We start from the raw sequence: 25837 nt of genomic DNA on the forward strand, positions 1-25837 counted from the left end.
TACCAACTGAGCTATCAGGGAAGCCCACAAAAAGGACCCATTTAAAATCTGCAAATGGCTTAATCTGGTGTCTCAGAGTTGAGACTCAAAAGGAGACTAAGAACAAAAATTTTGATAACACTTTCTACAAAAAAGATTTATTTAAAAATACCATCTTTTTAAAAAAAGAGACAACTTTTATATACAGTTCCTTAGTTTAGAAACAGTTAATAAAATAAACCCAGATTTAGAAGTTATGATTTGTAACATACATAATACTGGTCCTGAACAAGACAGTTCAAATGTAGGATTAATTCTTTGTCCCATCACATTTCAGTAATTCACATTTGTTAAAACCAGTGGTTGGGGCTACAAAAAAGCTCCTGATTGAATTTTTTCCTCTTCAGGAAATGGCAGCCACCCTTCCCAACAGATCAAGAAATAGAAATGGCAGCAGCAAGGCAGTGTATTATTTCTTTGAGTGCTGTGTCCAAAATACACCTCTACCGCTTTTATTCTCTTTTTAAATTTTATTTGAAATTTATATGTGGCTATAGCACCTGGTCATCTATAACAGGTCTTTTTAAATTTTAATGTTTAAAAATGGAAGTTCAAAGGGCATGGAGCATTAATTGCTCTTGATAGCACAGGACTCAGGGGTAATGGTCCTAGGATATTAACATTCAACAAGATTCGGGTCTCCAAGTCAGCAGTCTGAGCAGCCATGAGCCAATCTTTTATCGCATGGCACTGAAATATTTCACACTACATTCAAACATCTGACATAGATTTGTAAAAAAGAAAAAAGAAAGGAGAAATGGCTTGTCAAACTAAAGTGCTATTAGCTACTATATTTAAGAAGCTATCTTGATTTCACAATCTGAAGTTAAAAAAAAATCTTTTTTAAACCAATCACAGTCCTTGCTTCTCAAATTAGGAACCCATCTTCCCAGTGTCAATTTTACCCAAAGATTTGGAAAGAAGTTTAACATTTTTCTAATCTTAAAAAGTTCTATTGCATATATTCATAAGCAAAATCAGATTAGTTTTCAAGATAAAACATACAGCTTCAAAGAAATTACAGGCTGACATTTTGAACTATGTTCTCACATCCAATCTCCTATGAGGAGTATTTCAATAGTAACATTTGTGAAACAGTGACCTAGGAGACCCTGATTTCTGAAACTGTAGCCAGGTCCTTACTGGACAGTAAATACAAATACAATTCAAAGTCTTGATTCATTCTCTTGACTTCCATTTTCAAAAATAATGTGATTCTCTGATTATATATAGTCCTGTCTATACTGATCAAGAAGAAAGCCAAGGAAAGAACTCTGGACTGATTTTTATTTTACACTGTTTAACAATTAGAGAAATGCTGCAGTCAGAGAAGATTGCTGGCTTACAACTAAATAGACACAACGTAAGTAATAAAAAATAATGGGACTCCTGAATCCAAAAGATTAGAATTGACCCATGGAAAATAATGGGAACAGTAATTGTGGGTGGTTTTTATCCTTCTTTCAGATTCACATTAAATCATATCATCCCTGATCTTTCCTTTCTGTTGAAGAGGTAATCCACTAGGGATTCCTTCTCAGCTCCAAAAAGTTCCTTTTAGTACACCATGGGGGTAAACCCAAACCACCTGCCAGCAATAACCACTTGTCAAATGTAAAGTCAGTGGTCATTCTCTGTATAAATAACATCTATAAAGAACAAAACAAAGTGGCTAATGAAATTATATGAGCCAAATTTACAAAGTTTTTTTTTTTAACAATGGTTCAACTTCATAAGGCCATGTAAGAAAATCATAACCTGTAAATCAAGTTGTCATCCAACACCTTTAATAATTAAATATAGTTAAATATGATATTGGATCAAAAATGATCCTAGATAGTTTAAGGATTAATCCCATTAATCCCACAATTTAATGAGACCATCCCAACCACAAGTTATGACTTTAGATGTTTCATGAGGATGCCACACTGCACCTATACACACTTTATCGTGAGCTTTAAATCTACTGTAGAGTTTTGTGGTCTTCCAGTCCCAGATGTTTAACTTTCCATTTCCATCTCCTGAAATCACATAGCTGTAATGAGAAGAAAAATAAATTCAAATAATTCAAGGACCTTAAAATGGTAAACAAGATGAGGAACAGAGAAAGAGTTTATATTTCTTATTCTAACATTAAAAAAAATCAATGTGGCTGTATAATACTTGAATAATAAGGTAGTGTGTAAAGCAGGCTATAATTTAATCTCCTGTCAAAAAACCTCCCTGTTGAGTGACCAATCTAAGAGAGAAAAATTACTTTCAACTTGGAAAATTGGGAGACCCATGGGCCACAGTGAATGCAGTATCACAGTCACTCTCTAAGACAGTCAGAAACAGTGTAAAGGGGTCAATTTCACACACATGTAGACCACGCACACACACGCAGACCACACACACACATGCAGGCAACGCACACACATGCAGACCACACACACATGCAGACCATGCACACACATGCAGACCACACATACACACACAGACCACGCACACACATGTAGGCCACACACACACATGCAGACCACGCACACACATGTAGACCATGTATGCACATGTAGACCATGCACACACATGTAGACCCATTCAACTACCATCTTTGTAATTATTTTTGGCTCCAAAAGCTTCTGAATATGTCCAAGACTCATTCAAAGGTAGGAGTCTAAGTGCCAATTACCAGGATAAACATACAATTTTACAGGAATTTCTGAATTAGTGACACCCATATATTTAGCTAACAACAGTGGAATGAATACAGAGTTTCACTCTTAGAAAGGCTCTAGGCTTCAAAAATCTAGTGTGACTGATAAACAGTCAGAGGCTGGATTTGAAGATTTAGTACAGAAAAGCTGTAGTGAAGTTGTTAACTTCAACCCCACAATACAGGATTAATTCCTCTGGGGCTCATTAAATCACAGCAATATAGTGATTATAGTCCTCTCAGCCTTGCTTAGAAAAGCAGAAAGAAAGAAAGACATTGCCTATATGGACAGGGACTCATTATGTGCTTAAAGGGCACAGAACTAACAAAGTAGAGAGAGATACTGAAGAGCTTAAAAAAAAAAAGCACCAAATAGAACTGTCTTAATTTGTTCTAGTCTTTTATCTGGCATTTAGACAACCTGAACAATTTTCATACAATTACATATATAAAAGTGATTTGTACAGCATTACTATTTGTATAGTAGTAGTTTATATCATCATATATAAATACGGGAATAAATGAGAAAGTTTAAACTTACCTCATGTCTGGTGAAAAGTCTACTTGACAAGCATAGCCTGCTACCATATGGCCCTTAAAAATTTTCTTCTTATTCAATCTAAATCTGTTCTGTGCTCCAAAAATTAAGATTTGGTTGTCCATTGATTGGCACGCTAGCCATTTCCCTGTAAATTTAATAAATGAGACATTTTAGAGGAAGACTGAAAATTTTTAAAAGACTTTTATTTAAGTAGGTTCAGTCATTTATATTATTTTGTTCCCAACTACTAATATAATAATAGGAAAATAAATTTACCATACTGCCTGTGAAGTGTTACAAATTTGTTGAAAGTGAGAAATATTTGTATTTTATAGAGTAAGGGATTTTGCTCATAAAATCTTGTATCATTTAGCATTTTTCCTATGTTTAAATAAGGATATACAAAAACTTCCTGAGTTTAGCATTAATAAAACAAAATTAAATTTTATGAAATGAAATGAATTTGTAATAAATATAAATAATAGAACCATGGAGAGAAAAAGACTATTTGTGTTAACTATGGAAAGAGGAAAGATGAACTCCAGGTGAGAAAACCTAGGATTATTAAATAAAACTGTACAAAGATATGATAAAAACAGCTTTAGTAACTTTAGTAAAAAAAAAAAAAATTAGTAAAACAATTTTAGTAATAATGCTGTAGTAACATAATGCTTTTTAAAAAGTTTTATTGAAGTAATAGTTTATTTATAATGTAGCATTTAATTTCTGCTATATAGCAAAGTGACTGATATACATATATTCTTTTCCATTATGGTTTATCAAAAATATTGAATATAGTTCCCTGTGCTATACAGAGGAACTTACTGTTAATTCATTCTATATATAATAGTTTGTTGCTAATCCCAAACTCCCACATCCTCCCCCCATGCCCCTTGGCAACCACAAGTATGTTCCCTACCCCTGAAAATACATTTTTGTTTTATATTAATATTCATTTGTGTTCTATTTTAGATTTCACATATGTGTGATATCATATAGTATTAGTCTCTCTTTTTCTATTAGTCTACTCCATTTAGTATGATAATCTCTTTTGTTATTTAGTCAGTAAGTCATGTCTGACTCTTTTTGAGACCCCATGAACTGTAGCCCACAAGGCTACTCTGTCCATGGGATTTCCCAGGCAAGAATACTGGAGTGGGTTGCCGTTTCCTTCTCCAGGGGTTCTTTCTGACAGAGTCTAAACTTGCAGTGAGCCACCAAGGAAGCCCATGATAATCTGTAGGTCCCTCCATTCTGTGCAATAGCATTATTTCATCCCTTTTTGTGGCTGAGTAGTATTCCACTGCATATATGCACCACATCTTCTTTACCCATTCATCTGTCAATGGACATTTAGGCTGTTTCTATGCCTTGGGAATTGTGCAGCCATGAACACAGGGTGCATGAATCTTTTCAAAATACAGTTTTCTCTGGGTATATGACCAGGGGTGGGACTGCTGAATCATATGGCAACTCTATTTTTAGTTTTTTGAGGAAACTTCATACCGTTTTCTGTAGTGGCTGCACCAATTTATATTCCCACTGAGTGTAAGAGTCACCTTTCCTCTCCATACCCTCTCTAGCATTATTTATAGACTTTTTAATGACATCCATTCTGATTGGTGTGAGGTAGTACCCCACTGTAGTTTTTGATTTGCACTGCTCAAATAGTTAGTGATGAAGAGCATCTTCTAATGTGCCTATTGGTCATCTGTATGTCTTGTTTGGAAAAATGTCAATTTAGGTCTTCTGCCCATTTTTTGATTTGGGCCACATTGCTTTTATCTACCCAGGATTCACCAAAACCACTAGAGTCTAAACTGAAGTATCTTTGCATCCTATATATTATAGACATGATAAAGGATGACCCTAACAATGTTCACAGTCAGACTAGGTAAGTGGCCTTGTTCAAGATGGGCACAGTATTGGTGACAGATGGTTTAAAAATACACTGTATGAAATGTAGGTGCACAAATGTGACTATATACAATATGGTGATTATCAGAACAGCACCCTGTGAGGTTGCTCTTCTCATGAAAATCACAGGACACTTGCAAATGTCCACCGATCTGCCTATGGTAGATGCCTCGACTGGAAGAGCAAACTCTTTCTTGCTCTCTCTTCCTTGCTCTAGTCTCACAGCAGCTACATGAGCTGACAGTGGCTTTGATGACCATGCTGCCCAAACATCAGGTCCTCTACTTTAATATCTTCATGTAAAATTATATCAGTATATCTGTAGTACTTGTACTTAAAAGGCAATGAATTACTGAATAGAAAATGATATTAAGCAGACTTATCTTTTAAATTTTTGCCTGAGAAAATCTTTTATGATTTGCTAAGGTGAATTGCTAAGGTGTTCTCATATAAGGACCAGAACAAAATTACCTATTCCCCGAAAGTAAAAGAGCTCACAGTAAATCACTAAATGAGTTGCTGAACATGATTCTGTTGGAAGAATTATTTTAAAAAAAAACACAAAAAACAAAACCCTGATTCTCAGATGGAAATCCTTAGATGCTCGGGCAATATTGCAAATCATTGTTTATTTTATTTTTACCTTTTTTTAAAAAAACAAGAGAATGGGTGAGGTGACTCATACATGAAAATCAGTGATTATTCCTACTATACAAGTATGGCACTGTGACAGACTTCCCCCAGGAGGGAATGGCCAAGGCTCTTTTGAAAACAGAAATCACACAGTGTCTTAGAAGCTCATTTAAAAACACTATCTACTAACTCACCATTTGGAGACAAAGTCACTGCAGGCATTGAGTGCATACTGGGTTCTGCTATATACTTGAAATCCACAGGGATATCCCTAAAAATTAAAAATAACATATCAGAATAGTAACTTTTAAAAGTACTTTTAGAAGAATAATCTCTGAAACAAAAGAGATGCTCTTGAAATTATATATTTAAAGTTTCATGAAACTTCCTAGAGGAAGGAAAACCACAAAACGATATTCTATTATTATAAAGCTTTTACTTATACAAATGACTTTCCATGATAATTACAAGTGTCAGTGATTTAGTTTTCTACCACTATTTGATTTTAACTTTGCCCTTTATGTTAAAAAATAATCTGTTATTATAAGTTCTTTAATAATGAACTCATCTAAAAATGTACCATGGTAGACAGAAGCAAGATGTCTGAGGCAAGGCTGCAGGGAAGTATTCTTTTACCTGCCAATCAACCATAACTCGGCGATCTGCAAGCAGGTTCAAGTGCTAAAGAGCCTTCAGCAATGCAAGTAGATGGTAGGCAAAGCTGTACAGAGATCTGCAAGCAGGTCGAGCCCATCCAGAAATCTCATAATTTCTGGCAGATTAAGCACCTGAACATCTTCTATTTTCAGCTTACATGTAAAGTATTCCAAATGTGTACAGGTGGAAGAGAAAACATTAAGCATTTTTTTTTATGAGAATGTAAGAATAATTACAAAATAAAAAAGAATAAAATGAAAACAACAAAAATTCAAAACTAGTCACCTAAATCTAAAACCATCCAAAGTTCTAAGTGTCTTTCATTTTTAATACTCTCCATGATAATAATAATAAAAAAAATTCAGTAATTCTGAAGGATTTTGGTCTTGCTACTTTTCATGAGATATCAGAAATGTTTTTTTTATAGAGTAATGTGTGGGGAATGTAATCTGATGAATAATACAGAATATAAAGCACCAATTTCAATTTCAAACTATGGTTCAAGTTCAAAGACTGATTAATTAGAAAACAACAATGACAATAATAATAATCATATGCCTTTTAAGTAAGGATCTTCTGTATCCATCTATCACCCCAGAAGAAGTAAACAACTAGAAAAAAACTCTGTCACAGTCTTTGTTGGAGGAAAACATTTTCTGGTATAACCTGAGAAACAGTAATATTTATCAAATCTCAAACCCTTTATACCTCTAAATAACAGTGAGAAGTGACTTCAAAATGATCCAAATATACTGAGACGGGCTTAATCTTAAAAAGGTTCAACTGCTTTTCCTTTCTCATATTTATTATTAGTAGTTGATAATTTTATAACATGATTTTAAAAAATAAGAGCATTTTGTAAATTAAGTTAACAATACTACAGGTTCATTATCAATCCATGTTTTACTAAAAGTAAACAAAAAAATTTAAACAGATCCCTTATTTCAAGGACTCCTGATACAATGAGCTCTACAACAAGAGATTCTCTATATAAAGAATCTGAACACCTATGAACTTCATAATCACTAGCAAAAATGCTAGGTATAGTTCTATTTAATAATACTATATTCTAATTAGAAATTATAAATCAGTATAATAAGCTTGTAATATGCCACAAATAGGGCTTCCCTGGTAGCTCAGCTGCTAAAGAATCCGCCTGCAATGTGGGAGACCTGGGTTTAATCCCTGGGTTGGGAAGATGCCCTGGAGGAGCGCATGGTAACCCACTCCAGTATTCTTGCCTGGAGAATCCCCACAGTCAGAGGAGCCTGGCGGCCTCCAGTCCATGGGGTTGCAAAGAGACACGACTAAGTGACCAAGCACAGCACAGCATAGCATGTCACAAATAGTCTTCAGCTTGGAAATGAAATCATCCAAAAAAAAAAAAAAAAAAAAAAAACCCCTAACAAAAATGTATGGCATTTTAAAGATAAAAGAGTAGTGCCAACCTCTGAAATTTTCTTTTAAAAACATTTTAACAAAAATAAATGCCTTTGGGAGAAAACATGCCTATGACAGCTCATGATATAGGATACCACAGGATGCTCAATATCTAATTACATCTCCTGCTCTCCTTTAAAACTGTGTAATAGGCTTAGTTTGTATGATATTGTTTAAGAAAACTAACTTTCCTTTGGATAAACCAGGAGGATGGATATTATGCTAAGTGAAATAAGTCAGAGACAGACAAATATTACATGGTATCATTTATTTGTGCAATCTTTAAAAAAAATAAAGTCAAACTCATAGAGAGTAGATAGTGGCCGCCAGGGGATGGGTGGAGGGGTGAGTAGGGAATTAGGCAAAGCTAGCAGAAGGGTGCAAACCCTTAGCTGTAAGATGAATAAGGTCTGATGTTCTAGTGTATACATGGTGGCTATTGTTGATAATACTGTACTGCACAACTGAAATTTGCTAGAAGAGTACAAACTAGGTGTTCTCACCAAACAGAAAGTAAATATGTGAGGTGATGGATATGTTAATTAACTCAGTGTGAAAGAGTTAATTAATTCTTTCACACTGTATATCCATCATTATGTTGTACACTTTAAATACATTATAATTTTATTTATACCTCAATAAAACTGGGGAGAAAAACAGAAAAGAAAATTTCTAGAACTAGATTGATCTGAGTTTAAATTCTGGCTCTTTCAAGTTTCATGGGAACTTGGTTAGATTACTTCATGTATCTCAGTTTTCTTACCTATAAAACAGGAAAAGCAAATATACTTGTCTCATAAGATTACTTGCCCATTAAATGAAATAGTTCAGGCGAAATGCTTAGTGTGCCTGGGACACAGAAGGAGCTCAATAAATGTAACATCATTAATAATTATGACAATAATGATTTTCTTAGATATCTAGTCTGTGCCAGGCACTGTGCTGGTGTTGGAGATAGATGGAGAGTTGAGGCAGTTCTTTCTCTCATGGTTAAGAACTTGTCAGGATACAACACTGTAAATAAACTATACTTAAAAAATACATATATACCCCACGCCCCGTAAAAAAAAAAAAAAAAAAAGGAGCTTGTCAGAGAAGAGGAATAAATAAGCAAGCACTATTAATAAAAAGCTGTGGGAAGCGAAGGGTTGTGTGGGATAATAGAGAAGAGGCACCTACTCATGTGAGGATTGGTTAGGAAGGCTCTAAACAGCAAGTGAGAATTGAACTGAAATCTATAGGATGTCATCATTCATAATGAAATAGTATTTTGACTCTTAGGAGTATTTCTTAATATCTGAGAAGGAAAAAAAGCCTGTTATCATTTAATTTAATCAAAATATTTTGCTGACCAATGCAACACTCACAAGTGTTCTAAAAGCCCTGTAACTGGTGTGTATCATTTAAACAGTTAACAATTTCTTTTATACATTTTCAAATGGAGCTGAAAATACCATCTGAAGATACAAACACCTGGAAGTTTTAAGTATAATCAAACCGTTAAGAGTACATAAAAACAAAACAGTTATATGTATGCTAAACTTAACTACTTTGTTGTATAAATGGTCTAAGGTGGCCCATATGAAATGATGTCTTAATCAGGTCCTCAGCATGTAACATCATTTCTGAAGTAGGAGAGATCTTAGTTAAAAGATAGTCTCAAATCATGGACCTTAAGAATAATGCTAAGACTATGTATATAGTATAGTAGTCAACTCTCCATTAATTGGAGGTAATGTAGAGGGAGTGTGGGAGAAACTAGTTAAATTACATTAAATCTTCAATTACCCAAACTGTCCTGATGTGTTTAGGGATGTGCTCAGGTCCTTCTCTGGTGACTCAGATGGTAAAGAATCTGCCTGCAATGCAGGAGACCCAGGTTCAATCCCTGGATCAGGAAGATCCCCTGGAGAAGGAAATGGCAACCCACTCCAGTATTCTTGCCTGGAGAATCCCCATGGACAGAGGAACCTGGTGGGCTACAGTCCATGGGATCACAAAGAGTTGAACATGAGTGAGCAACTAAATTTTACTTTTTACAGGTCCCCAAACAGACTCAGTTTCTGGAGGAAACTGATGCCTGTAGTTTAAGACATCTCACTTCCTACAGCAGAACAACTTCTGGGGGTAGAAAGACACTTTCTAGTCCTTGAAGGCTGTAGCCACAGTCCAGCCATGTCTTATAAGTAACTATAAAAACAAGCTGGGCTCCAGCCAAACATTCACTCTGATGAAAAGATTATTATGTACTACTTTGAAAATCAATGATAAAACATGATCTATGATAGATACTTAGTGACATTATTATTTTTTGACTTTAGAAAACTTTTTTTTCCCTCTAGGAAAGCATAATTTACCATTATATTCTGATTATACTCTACAAGTAAAACATTTGTATTCTACCATTATAGGCTATGAACAGCAGGACATAAGGATGATGACCTAGGGCAAGTTTTTGAATAATCAAAATGCAGATGTTTAGAAAATCAAGAGATTTTAAAATAGTTTCTAATTTTCTAAGGATAGGGTCTTATACACAATCCCTAGCATAAGCAATACAGTCTATATGTGTGTCGTCCCTACTTTTTGCAAAGACGAATAAAATACCTAATAAAGAATGTAAGAAAGCACTATATAAGCTTTTAATTAGTATAAGAAAAATGACTCAAAATACATATTCTTTAGATAGGTTACCTAAAGACTATGAAAAGTAGCATGCTTAAACTTTAATTTTCATAGTCTGGATACTTGAATAGTTAAACCAATTTGATTGACAGGCCAGTGATCACAGTTGTGAAAATATTCAGATTGTTGGGTATTATCAGGCTTTCTCTTTGGCTACAAAATTTCAAGTTGTTTGCTTTATATAAATCAGATTTTTACTGATAAAAACTCACCATTCCCAAACTCTTAGGCTCTTATCATCGGATGTGCTTACAAATCTCCTATTCTCATCGACAAAAACAATGGTGTTGACAGCTCCCAAATGCCGATCATATTCCTGCACAATTTCTCCACTTCGAATGTCCCACTGTATATCAAATAAGGGAAAGGGCAAAGACAGAAGTAGAGCAGATTTATGAAAACAAAGGTCATAATCATGATAAATGGAGAAGGAAAAGAAATCTCCAATATCATCTTTTTACACATTTACTGCTTTCTGCTAAGACTAGAGCATCAGTAGACCCTAAAAGTAGCAAACATTAAACAAGTTAATATTCCTTATTCCAGTCCCTGATACAATGTAAAGCTCAGGAATCTAATAAAAATATTGTGAAGAGACTTACTTGCACAATCTTCTTATCAGACATCCCAGCCACAAAGAGATTTTGCTTATCTTCATCAGGATTAAATTTGACACAATAAGGTACTTTTCGGTTTGTAAATCTTGATATACACTGTCCTAAAACCAAAGACCCAAGTTAAAGTAGGTAAAATAAATTTGACCATTTAAAGACAACCCTGGAATTAAGATCTAGAGATCATTTGCTAATAAATTTGGAGAAATGGCAGCCTGTTCGTTCTTTACTGCAAACTACATTGTTCCTTTTCATGAATTTTTAATGATTAAAAATAATATTTTCAAAAGCAAATCTGTATCATCAATTGCAGAGCAGATAAAACTCTCCAGGTAATTAAAACATGCAGTAAAGAGTTGAGGACCACTGCTGAAGAGGTTAAGAGTATGGGGTTTAGCATTAGAAAGACCTTGGTTTAAATCCAATTTGACTATTACTAAGCTGTGTAACCCTGGAAAAGTTACTTCTTAAGGCTCAGTTTCCTCATCTATAACAATAATAGTATTTAAATTCATAGTGAGTGATATTGTTAGGGCTGAATAAGATACTGCATATAAGTGCTTAGTATAATGCTTGGTAAACAGTGTTCAATAACTATTAGCTATTTTCTTTATCCTTAAAACTCAGTAGGATGAAAGACGGTTCTCTGATTATATAAAATTATACTAGCCATAATGTGCTAATGTAATCAACATGTCTGTGAATATATAAAACCAATCTGCCCATGGAAGTTTAGACCTACATTTTAACTAACTGGGGCAATTAAATTTAATTCTGTTCATCACATATATATTATGCTTCTATTATTGTACAATGCAGCATGGTAGGTTATGTAGGGGATAACCTAAAGATTAAATAAACAGTCTATGGAAAATTCCAAATTTCCTTATCTATCAATATATTTGCTTTATAAACTGTATTTCATGGAAAGGAAGTTTCATACTGAAAGAGCTACTTTTACAGCTCAGTTTCAACTTTATATACATTTTGTGGTATTAGCTGACTGCCAATGATATGAGAATCAGCAGTTAGTGAAGGTACCATTTTGGTACAAAAGACTACTCACATTGTTCCATTTAAAACAGCTAATTTCTAAGGTAAATATGCGTTAGTATAAGGGAGCTCTTACCTGTCTCAGTGTCCCAGAGCTTAAGATACCTGTCATAAGCTGCACTGAGGAACTGTGTTCCTGCAGTATTAAAGCAGATGTCCCTAACAGCTTTACTGTGACCTAAAGGCAGAGACAATAGAAATGGAGGTGAGGTGGAGTCTTCATTTAAAATATAAGCATCATAAGAGAAACAGCATTAAATAGTGTCTTCCAAGCCACACTGTGAGTCAAAATCACTGGAACTCTACCTCCTGATTTACTGACTCAGAATATGTGTGGGCTACAGAATGTATGTGTTTTCCCTCCCTTTGAAAAGCTCCTTAGGAGATTCTGATGCATAATATTTAAGTAAGAATCAAGAAAAAAGATCTAACTTTATTTTAAAAGGTCTCTCATGGTACTCTCTTAATAATGTAATACATAAAGCTGACGACTGGTCAAGAATCTAAGAAAACCTAACAGCCCAATTATTGCCAATGAAAGAGAAATGACTGGTGACATTTTTAAGGTTCACTGTGAAATTACTAGCCAAGCCGGAAGTGAAAACAAAGTGACCTAAAGCTGATGTTCATGAAAATTGTGGCCTCTGTTCAATAACTGTATATTTCTGGGATTATATTACTGAATTTCATAGAAAGGATTCAGCATCTCATAGACTAAATGTTTTTAAAAACAAATATTAACTACATTTAGTTTTAAAATGGCATTTGACAATAAACTAATTTCAAGGTGCTTTGCTTAGAAATCAATCTTACTGGACCAATCAACTCTTTTGAAAGTTATAGGGGTAAATAAAATGTGACTAAATGAAAGCAGAAACTTTCCTATTTTTTACTACCCCACTATGACCAAGACAACTGTACAAAATATGCATGGCACAAACGGTCAACAGGGGCCTTAAAACACCACCACTGCCGATGACCTCTAGTCATGGCAAGCAGGCATTCCTTACTGAAGCAGGAGTCCTGGTCAGAGCTGTTATCATCTTCCTAAGTAGGAATTTTCAGTTTTCCAGTGGAAAGCAGCAAGAGCAGGGGGTACAGACGAGGACCAAATCCCCTACATCACAGGAGACATTCCTGTATGCTGCTGAGAGCCTTCCCATAAGTCTTCTGGGCTGCCCTGGCATCTCAGACAGTATTTATTTGTGCAATGAGGCCCTAGAATCTTAACAAAGCACTACAGAATGGATTCCCACTTAAATCTAAAAACAGAGCCAATATAATTCAAATACCGTTTCACTTCGGTATAGTTAAATTCGGAAATGTAACCAGTCTCCATGCAAAATCTGACAACGACAATCTACCAAAAGGCTAGTCTGCCACAGAGCTGTCCTCTTTTTGGTCTTCTTTCCTTCAAGGAGTTCTCTCAACCCTTTTCTTTTTACCTGTGTTTGTAGCCAATTCCTGGCCTCTCTTCAAAGCTCAACATCTGGCTATCTAATTGCTTACAAGATATTTTCATCTCAATATCTCAAAAGCAGCTCAAATTGCATGAGTCTGAAACCTTATCATCTTCCTAAGATGAATGGTACCCCCATTCATCCAGCCACCTGGGAGTCGCTCTAGATTTCCACCTCACTGTTTTTACACTCACTTCTAGTTTACTAAGAGCCACTGCTTTTATTTAACTCTTTATTGTTCCCTTCCTCTCTTTCTGCTGCTTTAGTTCTGGCTCTCATCATCTCTAATCCAGACTAATGAAGTAACTTTGTAAATCATTTATTTGTCTCCAGGTCTGCCCCACCAAAGTATCCTCTATACTGCCATTGTGATCTTTGTAAACTTCAAATTCTGATCATGATGCTTTCCTGCAAGAGCTGTTCAGTTGTTGGCTTCCAAAGACCCCCAAGATAGACCAAAGGTCTTTCACACTCTGCCCACCTCCACTGCTTTTCTCCCCTCTCACTGTATTCCTCATGCTTACAATGCTGAGCTTCCCTCACTGAGTGATTCCCTCAATGCAGTTCTCATATCACTTCTGCTTCAGCTTCTGTTGCTCTCTCTTCCTAGTTCTTTGTTTACATGGGAGACTTACCCCTCCTTCAAGACTCACTCAAGTCTGTGAAGGCTTTCCTTCACATCAGTAGCAAAATTAGTAGTAGTAAAATTTCTGTTGATGATGTTACTGAAAAAGTCTTTCTGAACAGATTTATAGCCAGAGAGAAAAGAAATATTACCAATAAATGTTCGTAGACAGCGCCTGTCTCCATAAACTTCCCATAGCTGGAGGGAAAAAAAAAAACAAAAAAACACATAGAAACGTTAAATTTCATACAAGGCTTTGATGAAACGACAACTTCCAACCATTAACAACAGTAATATGCCAGCTATGCATGTGTGCGTATCTGTGTGTGTACAGGGAACTTAACCAAGGCATTACATATCATTAAACACATTGGTGCTACTGCCTCAGATGGTAAAGAATCGGCCTGCAATGCAGGAGACCTGGATTCGATCCCTGAGTAGGGAAGATCACCTGAAGAAGGGAACAGCAACCCATTCCAATAGTCTAGCCTGGAGAATTTCATGGACAGAGGAGCCTGACAGGTTATAGTCCATGGGGGCCACAGAGTCGAACACGACTGAGTGACTAACACTGTCACTTTTTTTTTTTTTTTTTACTTTTGGTGCTATTGGTCTGTGTTACACTATCTGGACTATCCACATACTCATGTACATGTATGTATAAACACTTTAAACTCTGAAATTAAGACAACTTAACTTAGATGGAACTTACACAGGTGCTTTTCATTTTCTTCTTTTCTGTATTTGACATTTTCTGTGATGAAAAGTTTCTACTTATGTAATATTATAAACTAGCTTTAAAAGAATTAAATGTTATTAAAACTGCCATGTTATAACATTTTGGTACTAAAAAATTTTTTTTAACTCTTCTGAAGTATTAACTATTATAAAAGCTGTTAAGAGTGCTTGCTTTGGCAGCACATATACTAAAAGCTGTTATGAAAATGAAGATCTAGACTAAAATGTAACAAGCTCACAGATCTCATTGCATCTACAGTGAATTAATACAACAGTTTTGAAACTACCTTTATTCTTGCCTGCCTCAAATCCAGTCCTGGACAGTGTTGCTACTGATTTGAAACAGAAAGCACTTCCTGGCCACCCAGTGCCTGCAGGGTAAAGCCTCAGTTCCCGCAGCACACCAGGAAAACACGCCTGGACCTATTCCCCTGTTATGACAGTAGTCACTCTATGCCTCTCAGATTTAGACTCTAGCAGTCACAGAACCTGCAGTCTTCAGCACACACAATGCCAATGCATTCTATTTACTCCTCTCAGACATCCTCTACTCCCTGTGTCCATCCCCACAACCCACCCCTTACTTACACTTCCTATTGGAGTATGCTTCCTCTCTGAATCAGAACACCTCCTCTACAAGGATCATTTACAACATAATGAAATGATTACCATTTCAGGGACAGTGCCAAAGTAATTCTTAAATCCTCAGTCCCTTGTAAATAATAGGTACCTATAAATGTACATAAAGTGTACCTAGACAAGAACTCAGTTGAATTCTATGCCGGTCTAACTAGGCAAATAGAAGGCTTTAATCTCAATTAACATAGTCTGTATAAATTCAAAGTTAAAGGAAATGAGTCTTGCTACTCCAAGCTGCTGGCCTGTCATTTTAAACCACTACGTCAAGATAAATGCCTAAATTGTTGCTCTCATCAAAAATGCTACCTTTATATTAATATATTGTTACTACCCATGAATTATTTACAAAGGATAAAATTTTCATGAATCAACTTTCCAAGACCACTATAGGGTTGATATTTATTGACCAGTATAATGATCTGAAATAATGAACAAAGCTAGTGGAGGTGATGGAATTCCAGTTGAGTTATTTCAAATCCTGAAAGATGATGCTGTAAAAGTGCTACACTCAATATGCCAGCTAATTTGGAAAACTCAGCAGTGGCCACAGGACTGGAAAAGGTCAGTTTTCATTCCAATCCCAAAGAAAGGCAATGCCAAAGAATGCTCAAACTACCACACAACTGCACTCATCTCACACACTAGTAAAGTAACGTTCAAAATTCTCCAAGCCAGGCTTCAGCAATATGTGAACTGTGAACTTCCAAATGTTCAAGCTGGTTTCAGAAAAGGCAGAGGAACCAGAGATCAAATTGCCAACATCCGCTGGATCATCAAAAAAGCAAGAGAGTTCCAGAAAAACATCTATTTCTGCTTTATTGACTATGCCAAAGCCTTTGACTGTGTGAATCCCAATAAACTGTGGAAAATTCTGAAAAAGATGGGAATACCAGACCACCTGACCTGCTTCTTGAGAAACCTATATGCAGGTCAGGAAGCAACAGTTAGAACTGGACATGGAACAACAGACTGGTTCCAAACAGGAAAAGGAGTACGTCAAGGCTGTATATTGTCACCCTGCTTATTTAACTTCTATGCAGAGTACATCATGAGAAACGCTGGGCTGGAAGAAGCACAAGCTGGAATCAAGATTGCCGGGAGAAATATGAATAACCTCAGATATGCAGATGACACCACCCTTATGGCAGAAAGTGAAGAGGAACTAAAAAGCCTCTTGATGAAAGTGAAAGAGGAGAGTGAAAAGGTTGGCTTAAAGCTCAACATTCAGAAAACGAAAATCATGGCATCTGGTCCCATCACTTCATGGGAAATAGGTGGGGAAACAGTGGAAACAGTGTCAGACTTTATTTTTTGGGGCTGCAAAATCACTGCAGATGGTGATTGCAGCCATGAAATTAAAAGACGGTTACTCCTTGGAAGGAAAGTTATGACCAACCTAGATAGCACATTGAAAAGCAGAGACATTATTTTGCCAACAAAGGTCCGTCTAGTCAAGGCTATGGTTTTTCCTGTGGTCATGTATGGATGTGAGAGTTGGACTATGAAGAAGGCTGAGCGCCGAAGAACTGATGCTTTTGAACTGTGGTGTTGAAGACTCTTGAGAGTCCCTTGGACTGCAAGGAGATCCAACCAGTCCATTCTGAAGGAGATCAGCCCTGGGATTTCTTTGGCAGGAATGATGCTAAAGCTGAAACTCCAGTACTCTGGCCACCTCATGTGAAGAGCTGACTCACTGGAAAAGACTCTGATGCTGGGAGGGATTGGGGGCAGGAGGAGAAGGGGACGACAGATGATGAGATGGCCGGATGGCATTACTGACTCGATGGATGTGAGTCTGAGTGAATTCTAGGAGTTGGTGATGGACAGGGAGGCCTGGCGTGCTGCAATTCATGGGGTTGCAAAGAGTTGGATATGACTGGGCAACTGAACTGATAATGATCTGGACACAGAAGACATACAAAAGATAAAAACCATTCGACAAAGTTTTTAAAAGGCTTTTCCCATATCAAGTTGACATGTATTGGCAACTGAGTTTTTTTCTACCTCACACTATTGCTGAACATCAACTAAGATAGACCTTCCCAAGACTATATAAAGGGGGAGAAGAGGCTTGAGAGTAATTCTGCTACTAGCATTTGGAAGAAAAAGAGTGGATCATATTATTTGCTCTCTAAAAATGGGATTTCTATCATATATCCTCTCTACCTCTAAAGTACTGAAGAATAAATGAACTCCGTTACATATCCAACACCTCTATAAAAATGCATTATTGGTGATTAAATATTCATGTGCGTAAAGCTAAAGTGAATGATTATGTTCTAATCAGCTATCTAAGCTTACAAAGAGCCTAGCCAATTGGACTACAAAGCCATATCTGAATCAACATGTTTCATAAACATGCTGCATAAACTGCTGCATTCACAGGGCTTAAGAGAAAATAATTAGCCTCTAATTGCCTAACAAACCCAGATCTATTTATAATTAACCAAATAGATTTAACCAAAGCACTAGCTTGTAGCACTTCTACTCTATTACTGAAAACTCACCTTAATTTTACAGTCCATGGAACAAGACAGCAACAAATGGCCAGAGAGAGGAAACAATCTGACTGCACTGACGCCCTGTATAAAAGGTATTACGATTATCAATCAGAAGCACTCAAAAGCTCAGCTAAAATTAAACAAAAGGGAAAGACAGTGTATTTGTAAACCACGTAATTTAGTATTTTTTTTCATTTTAAATTTCATACCCTAGAATAACCTTCAGAAATATTCTAAGAGCAGCCCTTATTGACACAAAGCTTTTCAAGCCTTTCTGAACCTTCATCAGTGGCTTCCTCAACCCAGGGGAATTCTGAGTCAATCATGTGGCTCATGCCCTTGCTCCTCTTCCTTCTTTTACTTAGTTCCTTTCTTCTTTGCCAAGAGCTGGAAATTATCAGTTGGAATAGTGAATATGACAAAGAATAGTAACATCAAAGTTTTCAAGTGCCTTGTCTCTGCATTAATTTTTATTATCATAGTGTATAAACCAGGGAGCAGCTAATCTCTGAAGTGTGATAACCCTAAGAGCTAAGGCAAAATTACTGAGACTCTGGTCTCACTGAGTTGGTGCCCAAGAGGAAGCAGATAATGGCAGGAACTTGGAAGCAAAGGCCTGGGCTACCATAAGGGGGTAAGACACCAAATCATGAATGCTTATGTCATGACCCAATCAGATGACCCTGAAGACTGAGGACTCACTTGTGACTCACATGTGCTGGAACCTCCAAAGTGACTCCAGTTGATCTTTAATGACTTCCCTGCTCTATCTCCCTTCTCTACATCTCCACTAGAAATACTCAATGTCCCACATTAACAGCTGAAAATTTATGTTGTGTTCACTGTTATACTAATGCATTACAACAAATAAAACCAACCAATTCGTTTACCTTTGTATGTCCAGACCACACATGAATTTGTTTTTTAGGAAGATAACATTTCTCAGGTGGCACAGTTGACCGCAGATTAACACCAACATCCTGAGGTATGTGAAGATAGGACCTGCCTTGATAGTCATACATTTCTTTAACTGAAATAAGAAGGCAAAAGAAAGCAGTGAACAAATAAAAGCTGTAGTTATGAAATCTATATTCTTAAAATAACAAACACTTTATTCACAAGGATATCATTGCATATTAAAATTTAGGTAATACTATTTTGATGATGTTAAGACCAAGAGACAGCTAAAATTTAACTGCCTGAAATCACTGCTATTATTTTAATCAGAGGTAGTATTTTGGAATCCCTAAATTTCCAGAGAATATCAGACCTTTAAATAAGCTCTTACTTCCTTTATCCAATTTTAGTAGCATGTACAAAAGACTCCACTGCAGTATAATTATTGAGAGAAGAAAAGATAACACTTGGGCCTTATGAGTCACTGGCAAAGAATCAGAAGCAAAACAGGATTAAAAGGACGTTAAAACAAAACAAAAGTATATCAACTATCCTTTTCCCTGTTTTCCTCCTTTATGCCCTTCCAGGTTCCTTTTCCAATCTCTTTGCTACTTTAAACTAGATTTACAATGAAGTCACATCTGAGAATTAAATGACATAGTATAATATGTATCAAAGCATTTAGTAGCATGCTGCACAGAATAAGTACTCAGTAAATGTTGGCTGTTATTGTTATTATGACTATAAGCACACAGTACTAAACAGACTCCTCAGAGATAAAACGACAGCTTGAGAAACTAAAACTAAATATGACCTCATGAAATATATATTTGATAAGTGGTATAACATTAGAGTAATCAATACTGTCTGAACTGGATTATTCTTTATAGTCTGGTAACCACTACATAATTTCCCCAATATAACCAGGTAGTCTAGAATATTTATAATTTAGTTTGGTGAATATGTATTTCCTTCTGCAAATCAAAGTAAGTATGAGCATGTAAATCTCTAATCTACTTACCTGAAAAACAAAGTTTATTCTTTATAAGTATAATTTAGTAACAGTTATGAACTGTGGTCATACCTGGAGAAAATTTGGCTTGGGTTAAAAAGAAAAGGTTAAAATGACTGGGGTACTAATTATATGCCAAAAAGAGTCAACTTTACCTTAGGGAAGAACAAATTGTGAACCATAATCTCCTTTATCTATCTTTAAAAAAAAATTCATTAGTACTTCAAAAAAATAATCTGTGGCTATCTCTAATTATAACACAGAAGAGTTTGCTATAATTTCTTTGGGATGCAAATTGTCCAATATAATTCTTAATATAATGATTCCCAGCAGCTGATTAGTAAAGGCAATTAATATACGAAAAGAGAACAGAATAAATATCTGAAAGGTTATCATAAAAAAGAAGAGCCATAAAAAATATATTACCATGTAAGATTGTCTTTTCCTCTCCAGGTTTCTCTTCTTCCTGTTTACCTTTCTTCTGCCTCTTTGCTGTAATTTCATCCAATTCTTTTTGTTCTTCCTAAGGAAATTAAGGAGTGAATTTTAAAAATGGATGTTCCAGAACCCCATCCTGGCCACTGCTGATCATAAACTCTTTACAAGGAGGTGCACTTTTTTGGTGAAGCAATAGCTCCAAGTATGTCTCCCAGGATAACAATCTCAACTCTTTGGCAGATTACAAAATGGCATTAAACACACAGTGTTTTTGAACTTTTAAACTCATTTAATACAAAACCTCTCCTTCTGGAACAGCTAGGAGTAATTTAATGTATTATGGAATTATGTAAGTGAAAAAAATGAAGTAATTAGAAAATCTAGTACATACCAGAAATATAGTGAATTTGAGTAAACAATGTTCTTCATAAACAGCTTTTAATAGTCATAAGGATGTAAGCAATGACTATAGATTTGTGACACAACTTTTACGGGAAGAGCAGTAAAAGGAAGTGGGTGGTGGTGGATAGTCGCTAAGTTGTGTCCAACTCTTGTGATCCCATGAACTGTAGCCCACCAGGCTCCTCTGTCCATGGGGTTTCCCAGGCAAGAATACTGGAGTGGGTTGCTATTTCCTTCTCTAGGGGATCTCTCCGACCCAGGGATCAAACTTGGGTCTCTTGCATTGCAGGCAGATATATATATATTTTTTTACCAGACTCTGCCATGAGGGAAACCCAAAAGGAAGATAAAGTGAGTTAAGTCTCTCAGTTATGTCCGACTCTTTGCGACCTCATGGACTGTAGCCTAACCAGGTTCCTCCGTCCATGGGATTTTCCAGGTAAGAATACTGGAGTGGGTTGCCATTTCCTTCTCCAGGAGGTCTTCACAACCCAGGGACTGAACCCAGGTCTCCTGCATTGTAGGCAGACGCTTTACCGTCTGAGCCACCAGGGAAGATCCAAAAGGAAGATAGGGTAGTAATAAATCCTTATAGTAACTAAGTCAAATAAACAAAGAGCAGCATATGTGTATTACTGAGATAATTGGATATGAGATAGAGCTAGAAAGTAAGCATCCTGAGGACAGGATTTCCTCTTAATCTTGTTCATTGCTGTATCCCTAAGACCTAGAATAGGGACTGGCTCATAGAGACAGTAGGATTAGGAGGTGGAGAGGGCAAGGTAGGGTTTTATAGTTTTACTTTATAAATTTCATAATATTATGAAAAACATATATATAGATATACTACTTTGTTAAAATTTAAAAAAAAATAAACCCATCATCAATTCTAAAATCATAGAAAGGCTCATTTTGTAATTACTAGCTGAACATTGGTATCAGAAAAGCAACCTCCATGGCACCTTAATAGTATTATCAAGGTGATTTTTATTACCAATTGTTCAATACTGTATTTTAGCTAAAAATTATGGAAGAAATTGCATCAGAAAAATATAAACAAAAATTATTCCAAAGAAAAACAAAGGAATCTTGTTTTTAAAATCTTATAGTATTTTCTTAGTTAACTAAGGCAGAGAAATTCTGATGAGTCATTTAGTTCTCTAAGGAAACCTCATTTATTAACACAGATATCCTTCATTGAGACATAGCATACTGTTGAACCAGCAGTGAAAAACGTCAACGCTTACTTCTGAAGGTTTGGCTACGTCTTTTTCGTCCACATATTTTGCCCATGGTCCCAAGAAGCCATCAATATTAGATGCATCATTTTCTTTAAATTTTTTCCTCTTTTCTATTTTCTTCTGACCAGTTTCAAACACAGTTAAACCTACATTAAAAAAAAAAAATCACAAATATGGGTAGATACACACACACACACATTTTCATAGATTTATTTAAGACACAAAATAAAACCTATATGAATTCAGACATATGGACTCATGCTATATAGAGAGAGACTCAATCTTCTAGGCAAAGCAGCTTTCTACTGCTGCAACTGCAGTATTTTACAAATTCTAATATACGTGAAAAAAAGACTCAGCTATGTAATCATGCCATGGTACACAATCTTTTTAATTAATCACAGACCTTTATCAGTAGATTTTACCACTTTCTGAAAGAAACAGCAATTTAATAATGTTAATTAACGAAAAACTTACCTCTGAAAGCAAGAATAAACAAATTTCTCATTTAAAGCCGAATTAGATAAAATTTCATTAATAACTGTTCCTTGCTTCACTTGCTTCGCTATATTATAATGCAACAATATAAAGAAGGTTTCACAAGAATCTGTATTTCTTCTAAGTGAACTCAATCTAAACTGGACCTCTAATATCATAAATCTTAACAGGAAGAAAAGACGATGTTTCTAGTTGAGATTCTCATTTGATCAGTAGAAAGTGGCATGCTGTGTGTAGTCATTAAATTGGAAAAAGAAAGGTTTACTAGAGCCATAGTCAAAATTTCACTGCCAACTGAGAATTTAGCTACATAAAGATGTAACTTGTAGAGGTCTAACAAAGAGAAAAACTTACCTATGTTAATTCAAATCAGTTTCCTTTAGGCTGTATTATAACCAAAGGTTGTTAAAATCCTATTTTTACAACAATGTAGCTCATAAACCAAAGGCAGCTTGATCATATAGGCTATAGTTACTAAGTGCCCTCATACAAATAGCATATTCTTTTTCTATCCAACATTTTATGTATAAGATTCCAAGGGGCTGATGAGCTTTGTGGCAAGTTAACATTTAGAGTATGATGTTTTGTCTTATAGTAAGTACAAAATGAACACAGGCACAAACAACTGTTTTAAAACACATATTCAAACTCAGCTTCAAAGCAACCCTTAAAGGCAATTTCCAGATATGCACAATGATATTTTTTCTGCTCTGTTAAAATGGAGCTTTACATTTGTGTTGAGAAATAAATTGCTAAAATTAGTTATACATTCATTTTCATTTCTTAAATGATTTCTACAATGTTGGCACTGTGCCAAGAACTCACCCTCCCTGACACAGGTATGACTATCTTCCCTACAAGGCCACACACCTAGTAAGGAGCAAAAGCAAGCTCTAAACTAACTATATAAATACATTGCTCTAAACTATTTCACTCTACTGTCTCAAGTTTAAAAAAATCAGGAGTTAAATTAAATACTACTTTTTCTCCTACTTTCCAAAGTCAACTTACAAACAATAAGTATAGTTATGTATATTTGATATTAAATATTTCAAATAAGTTACCTTGGTTTTTTTCAGCTTCTTCTACAGAACCAATATACTTAGTAGACACTTGATGATTATCTAATGAAGGGTCCAATGCATAACCTGAAAGGAAAAAAGTACAAATTACTGATTCCATTTTTTTCCATTTACAATTCATTTTAATTCTGTGCACATTTACTCATTTTACATTTTCCTTCCCAAGATGTTGAAAACAGCTTCTTTTGTTTGTCTTCTTGTGACTTTATTTCTTCCTTATTTCCTGAAAGTGTCACAGCTTCTTTTATCATCAAGATGTATATAACAATAATTCTATCAAAAGCAAACCAAATTTCAATTGTAAAGCTGCCTATGAGAGGCAAAGCTGCTCAAGATAATTTTAAAGGCCTTCATTGTGTTGGATCTCTCTGAGCTTATCTCCAAAAGAGTTATCACTTTATCACATTCAACTGTCCACTCATACTCTGAGGACCAATTATTCTTCGTGGGGCATGTTTCTGTTCAGAATCACTAACCCAAAGGAACAGGCTAGGAAGCCAAGAGGAAAAGGAAGAATAGGACAAAAGAATTCACACAAACCACTGAGAGACTAAGAACTCAGAGAAACACCAAAAACGGGAGCTAAAAACAAAACAGTAGCATAAGTGAGTGGGATGATACAATAAATGAGACTACCTTCCCAGATAAGGAATAAAGGCGGCTGGGATAAACTAGATAAAATAATACACTTAGATTATAACACTGCTACAACCATTTAAAAATGGGAAGAAAAATAGGATTAATGTTGTTCTCTATCACAGCAGAGTTACAGAGTGGTAAGTATGAGACTTAGGTAATGCTGAATTCCTGTGCCGTCTCCTTCATGTCTCATAGGTAACACTAGTACAAGGTATCAGGAAGGTTTGCTCCCTGGTACTAAGCAAATCGGAGGAGGTAACAGAAATGTCTGTAGCTTTACATTCCATATATGAGTGAGAGGAAACAAGTAGATAGATAGGAATTACTATCTGGAGTTAGACAAGAATTTTTCATGAAAAAATGATAAAACTTTTAAATTAACACAAAGTTATACTTGCTTATTACCTGGAGGGGGGGAAAAAAAGACTGCTAAACCTGAGGTTGGTTAGCTTGTTTACTAATTTCAGTTCAAATAAATGGTTCTCAGTTCTAAGATTTTCATAAGACCATACATTTCTTAGTTTGCAAGGGGCTACTCCTTTTATTCCAGGCTGCCTAACATAGTATATCCCACATTCACTTTTTATGTCTTTAACTCACAAAATAGTTCATTCTGTGTCCTAGCCCACTCTCTCTTGATGGAAGAGGCAAAAAAAAAAATACCAGCTATCCCCGCCCCCCCACCAAATAAGCTACTTCTGAATCTAGGTCTAAAGCAAACAGAATAGCTCTAAATGCTTACTCTTGCTATAAGATAGCTTAAGAAAAGTAGGTATCTGTATGAACTTTGTAGGTCTCTGCACTGACTTTTTACTTGTTTAAAGATTTAAACTATCTAAGCTATTGCTTAAGGCCCTTCTTTCTAAAGTCTAAAAAAATATGCAAAATCTTTATGTTTGTTTTATTGTAGGCTAGGATATAATAAATTCATGATGCAATAGGGTTGATCTTTATGTACTGCACATATATTTTAGGTTTACATGGAATCTCTTATATATAAGCAATGGGTACAATGCATTTATTTTGTTGGACTGGAAGTGTCATTGAACTCTTTTTGGAGATTTTAGAGGTATAGAGTCTTTTGCTATGAATTTTGTCACCTGTTAAGTCCATTATAACCCTGGCATGGTGAAATATAATGTAATATATGACAATCTTTTTTACAACCAGTTTCCAATACATTGTGGATAAACAACTAAGACTACTTGTACTAAACCTCTAAACTAATTCAGTGAATCAGTTTACATCACTCTTTAAAAACTAGGAAAAAAAACAAACCCTTTCCAACATTAGAATAATTACGTAAATTGAGATAAAACCAATCAGTGGGTATTACATAACTCTTAAAAATAATAAGCTTTGAGGTTATAAAGTAACACTGAAAAATGCTT

At 35.5% G+C, this 25837-nt stretch overlaps 1 protein-coding gene across 1 annotated transcript in view; it reads right to left on the reverse strand.

The window, feature by feature from the left end:
* Window positions 1-234: 234 nt before the first annotated feature.
* CDC40 (cell division cycle 40) overlaps window positions 235-25837 on the reverse strand; it is a 46200-nt gene continuing 20597 nt past the window's right edge. The window contains exons 4-15 of the mRNA XM_068985065.1: window positions 23790-23873; window positions 22234-22373; window positions 20573-20669; window positions 19128-19267; window positions 18244-18318; window positions 14512-14557; window positions 12351-12452; window positions 11210-11325; window positions 10820-10953; window positions 6020-6096; window positions 3276-3420; window positions 235-2074 (exon numbers count right to left, since the gene is read on the reverse strand). Of these exons, the coding sequence (XP_068841166.1) occupies window positions 1897-2074; window positions 3276-3420; window positions 6020-6096; window positions 10820-10953; window positions 11210-11325; window positions 12351-12452; window positions 14512-14557; window positions 18244-18318; window positions 19128-19267; window positions 20573-20669; window positions 22234-22373; window positions 23790-23873 (1334 nt within the window). The 3' untranslated portion in view covers window positions 235-1896. The remainder of the gene's footprint in view (window positions 2075-3275; window positions 3421-6019; window positions 6097-10819; window positions 10954-11209; window positions 11326-12350; window positions 12453-14511; window positions 14558-18243; window positions 18319-19127; window positions 19268-20572; window positions 20670-22233; window positions 22374-23789; window positions 23874-25837) is intronic.

Source organism: Capricornis sumatraensis, chromosome 13 (genome assembly GCF_032405125.1).
Source record: "Capricornis sumatraensis isolate serow.1 chromosome 13, serow.2, whole genome shotgun sequence".
NCBI classification, from domain to species: Eukaryota; Metazoa; Chordata; class Mammalia; order Artiodactyla; family Bovidae; genus Capricornis; species Capricornis sumatraensis.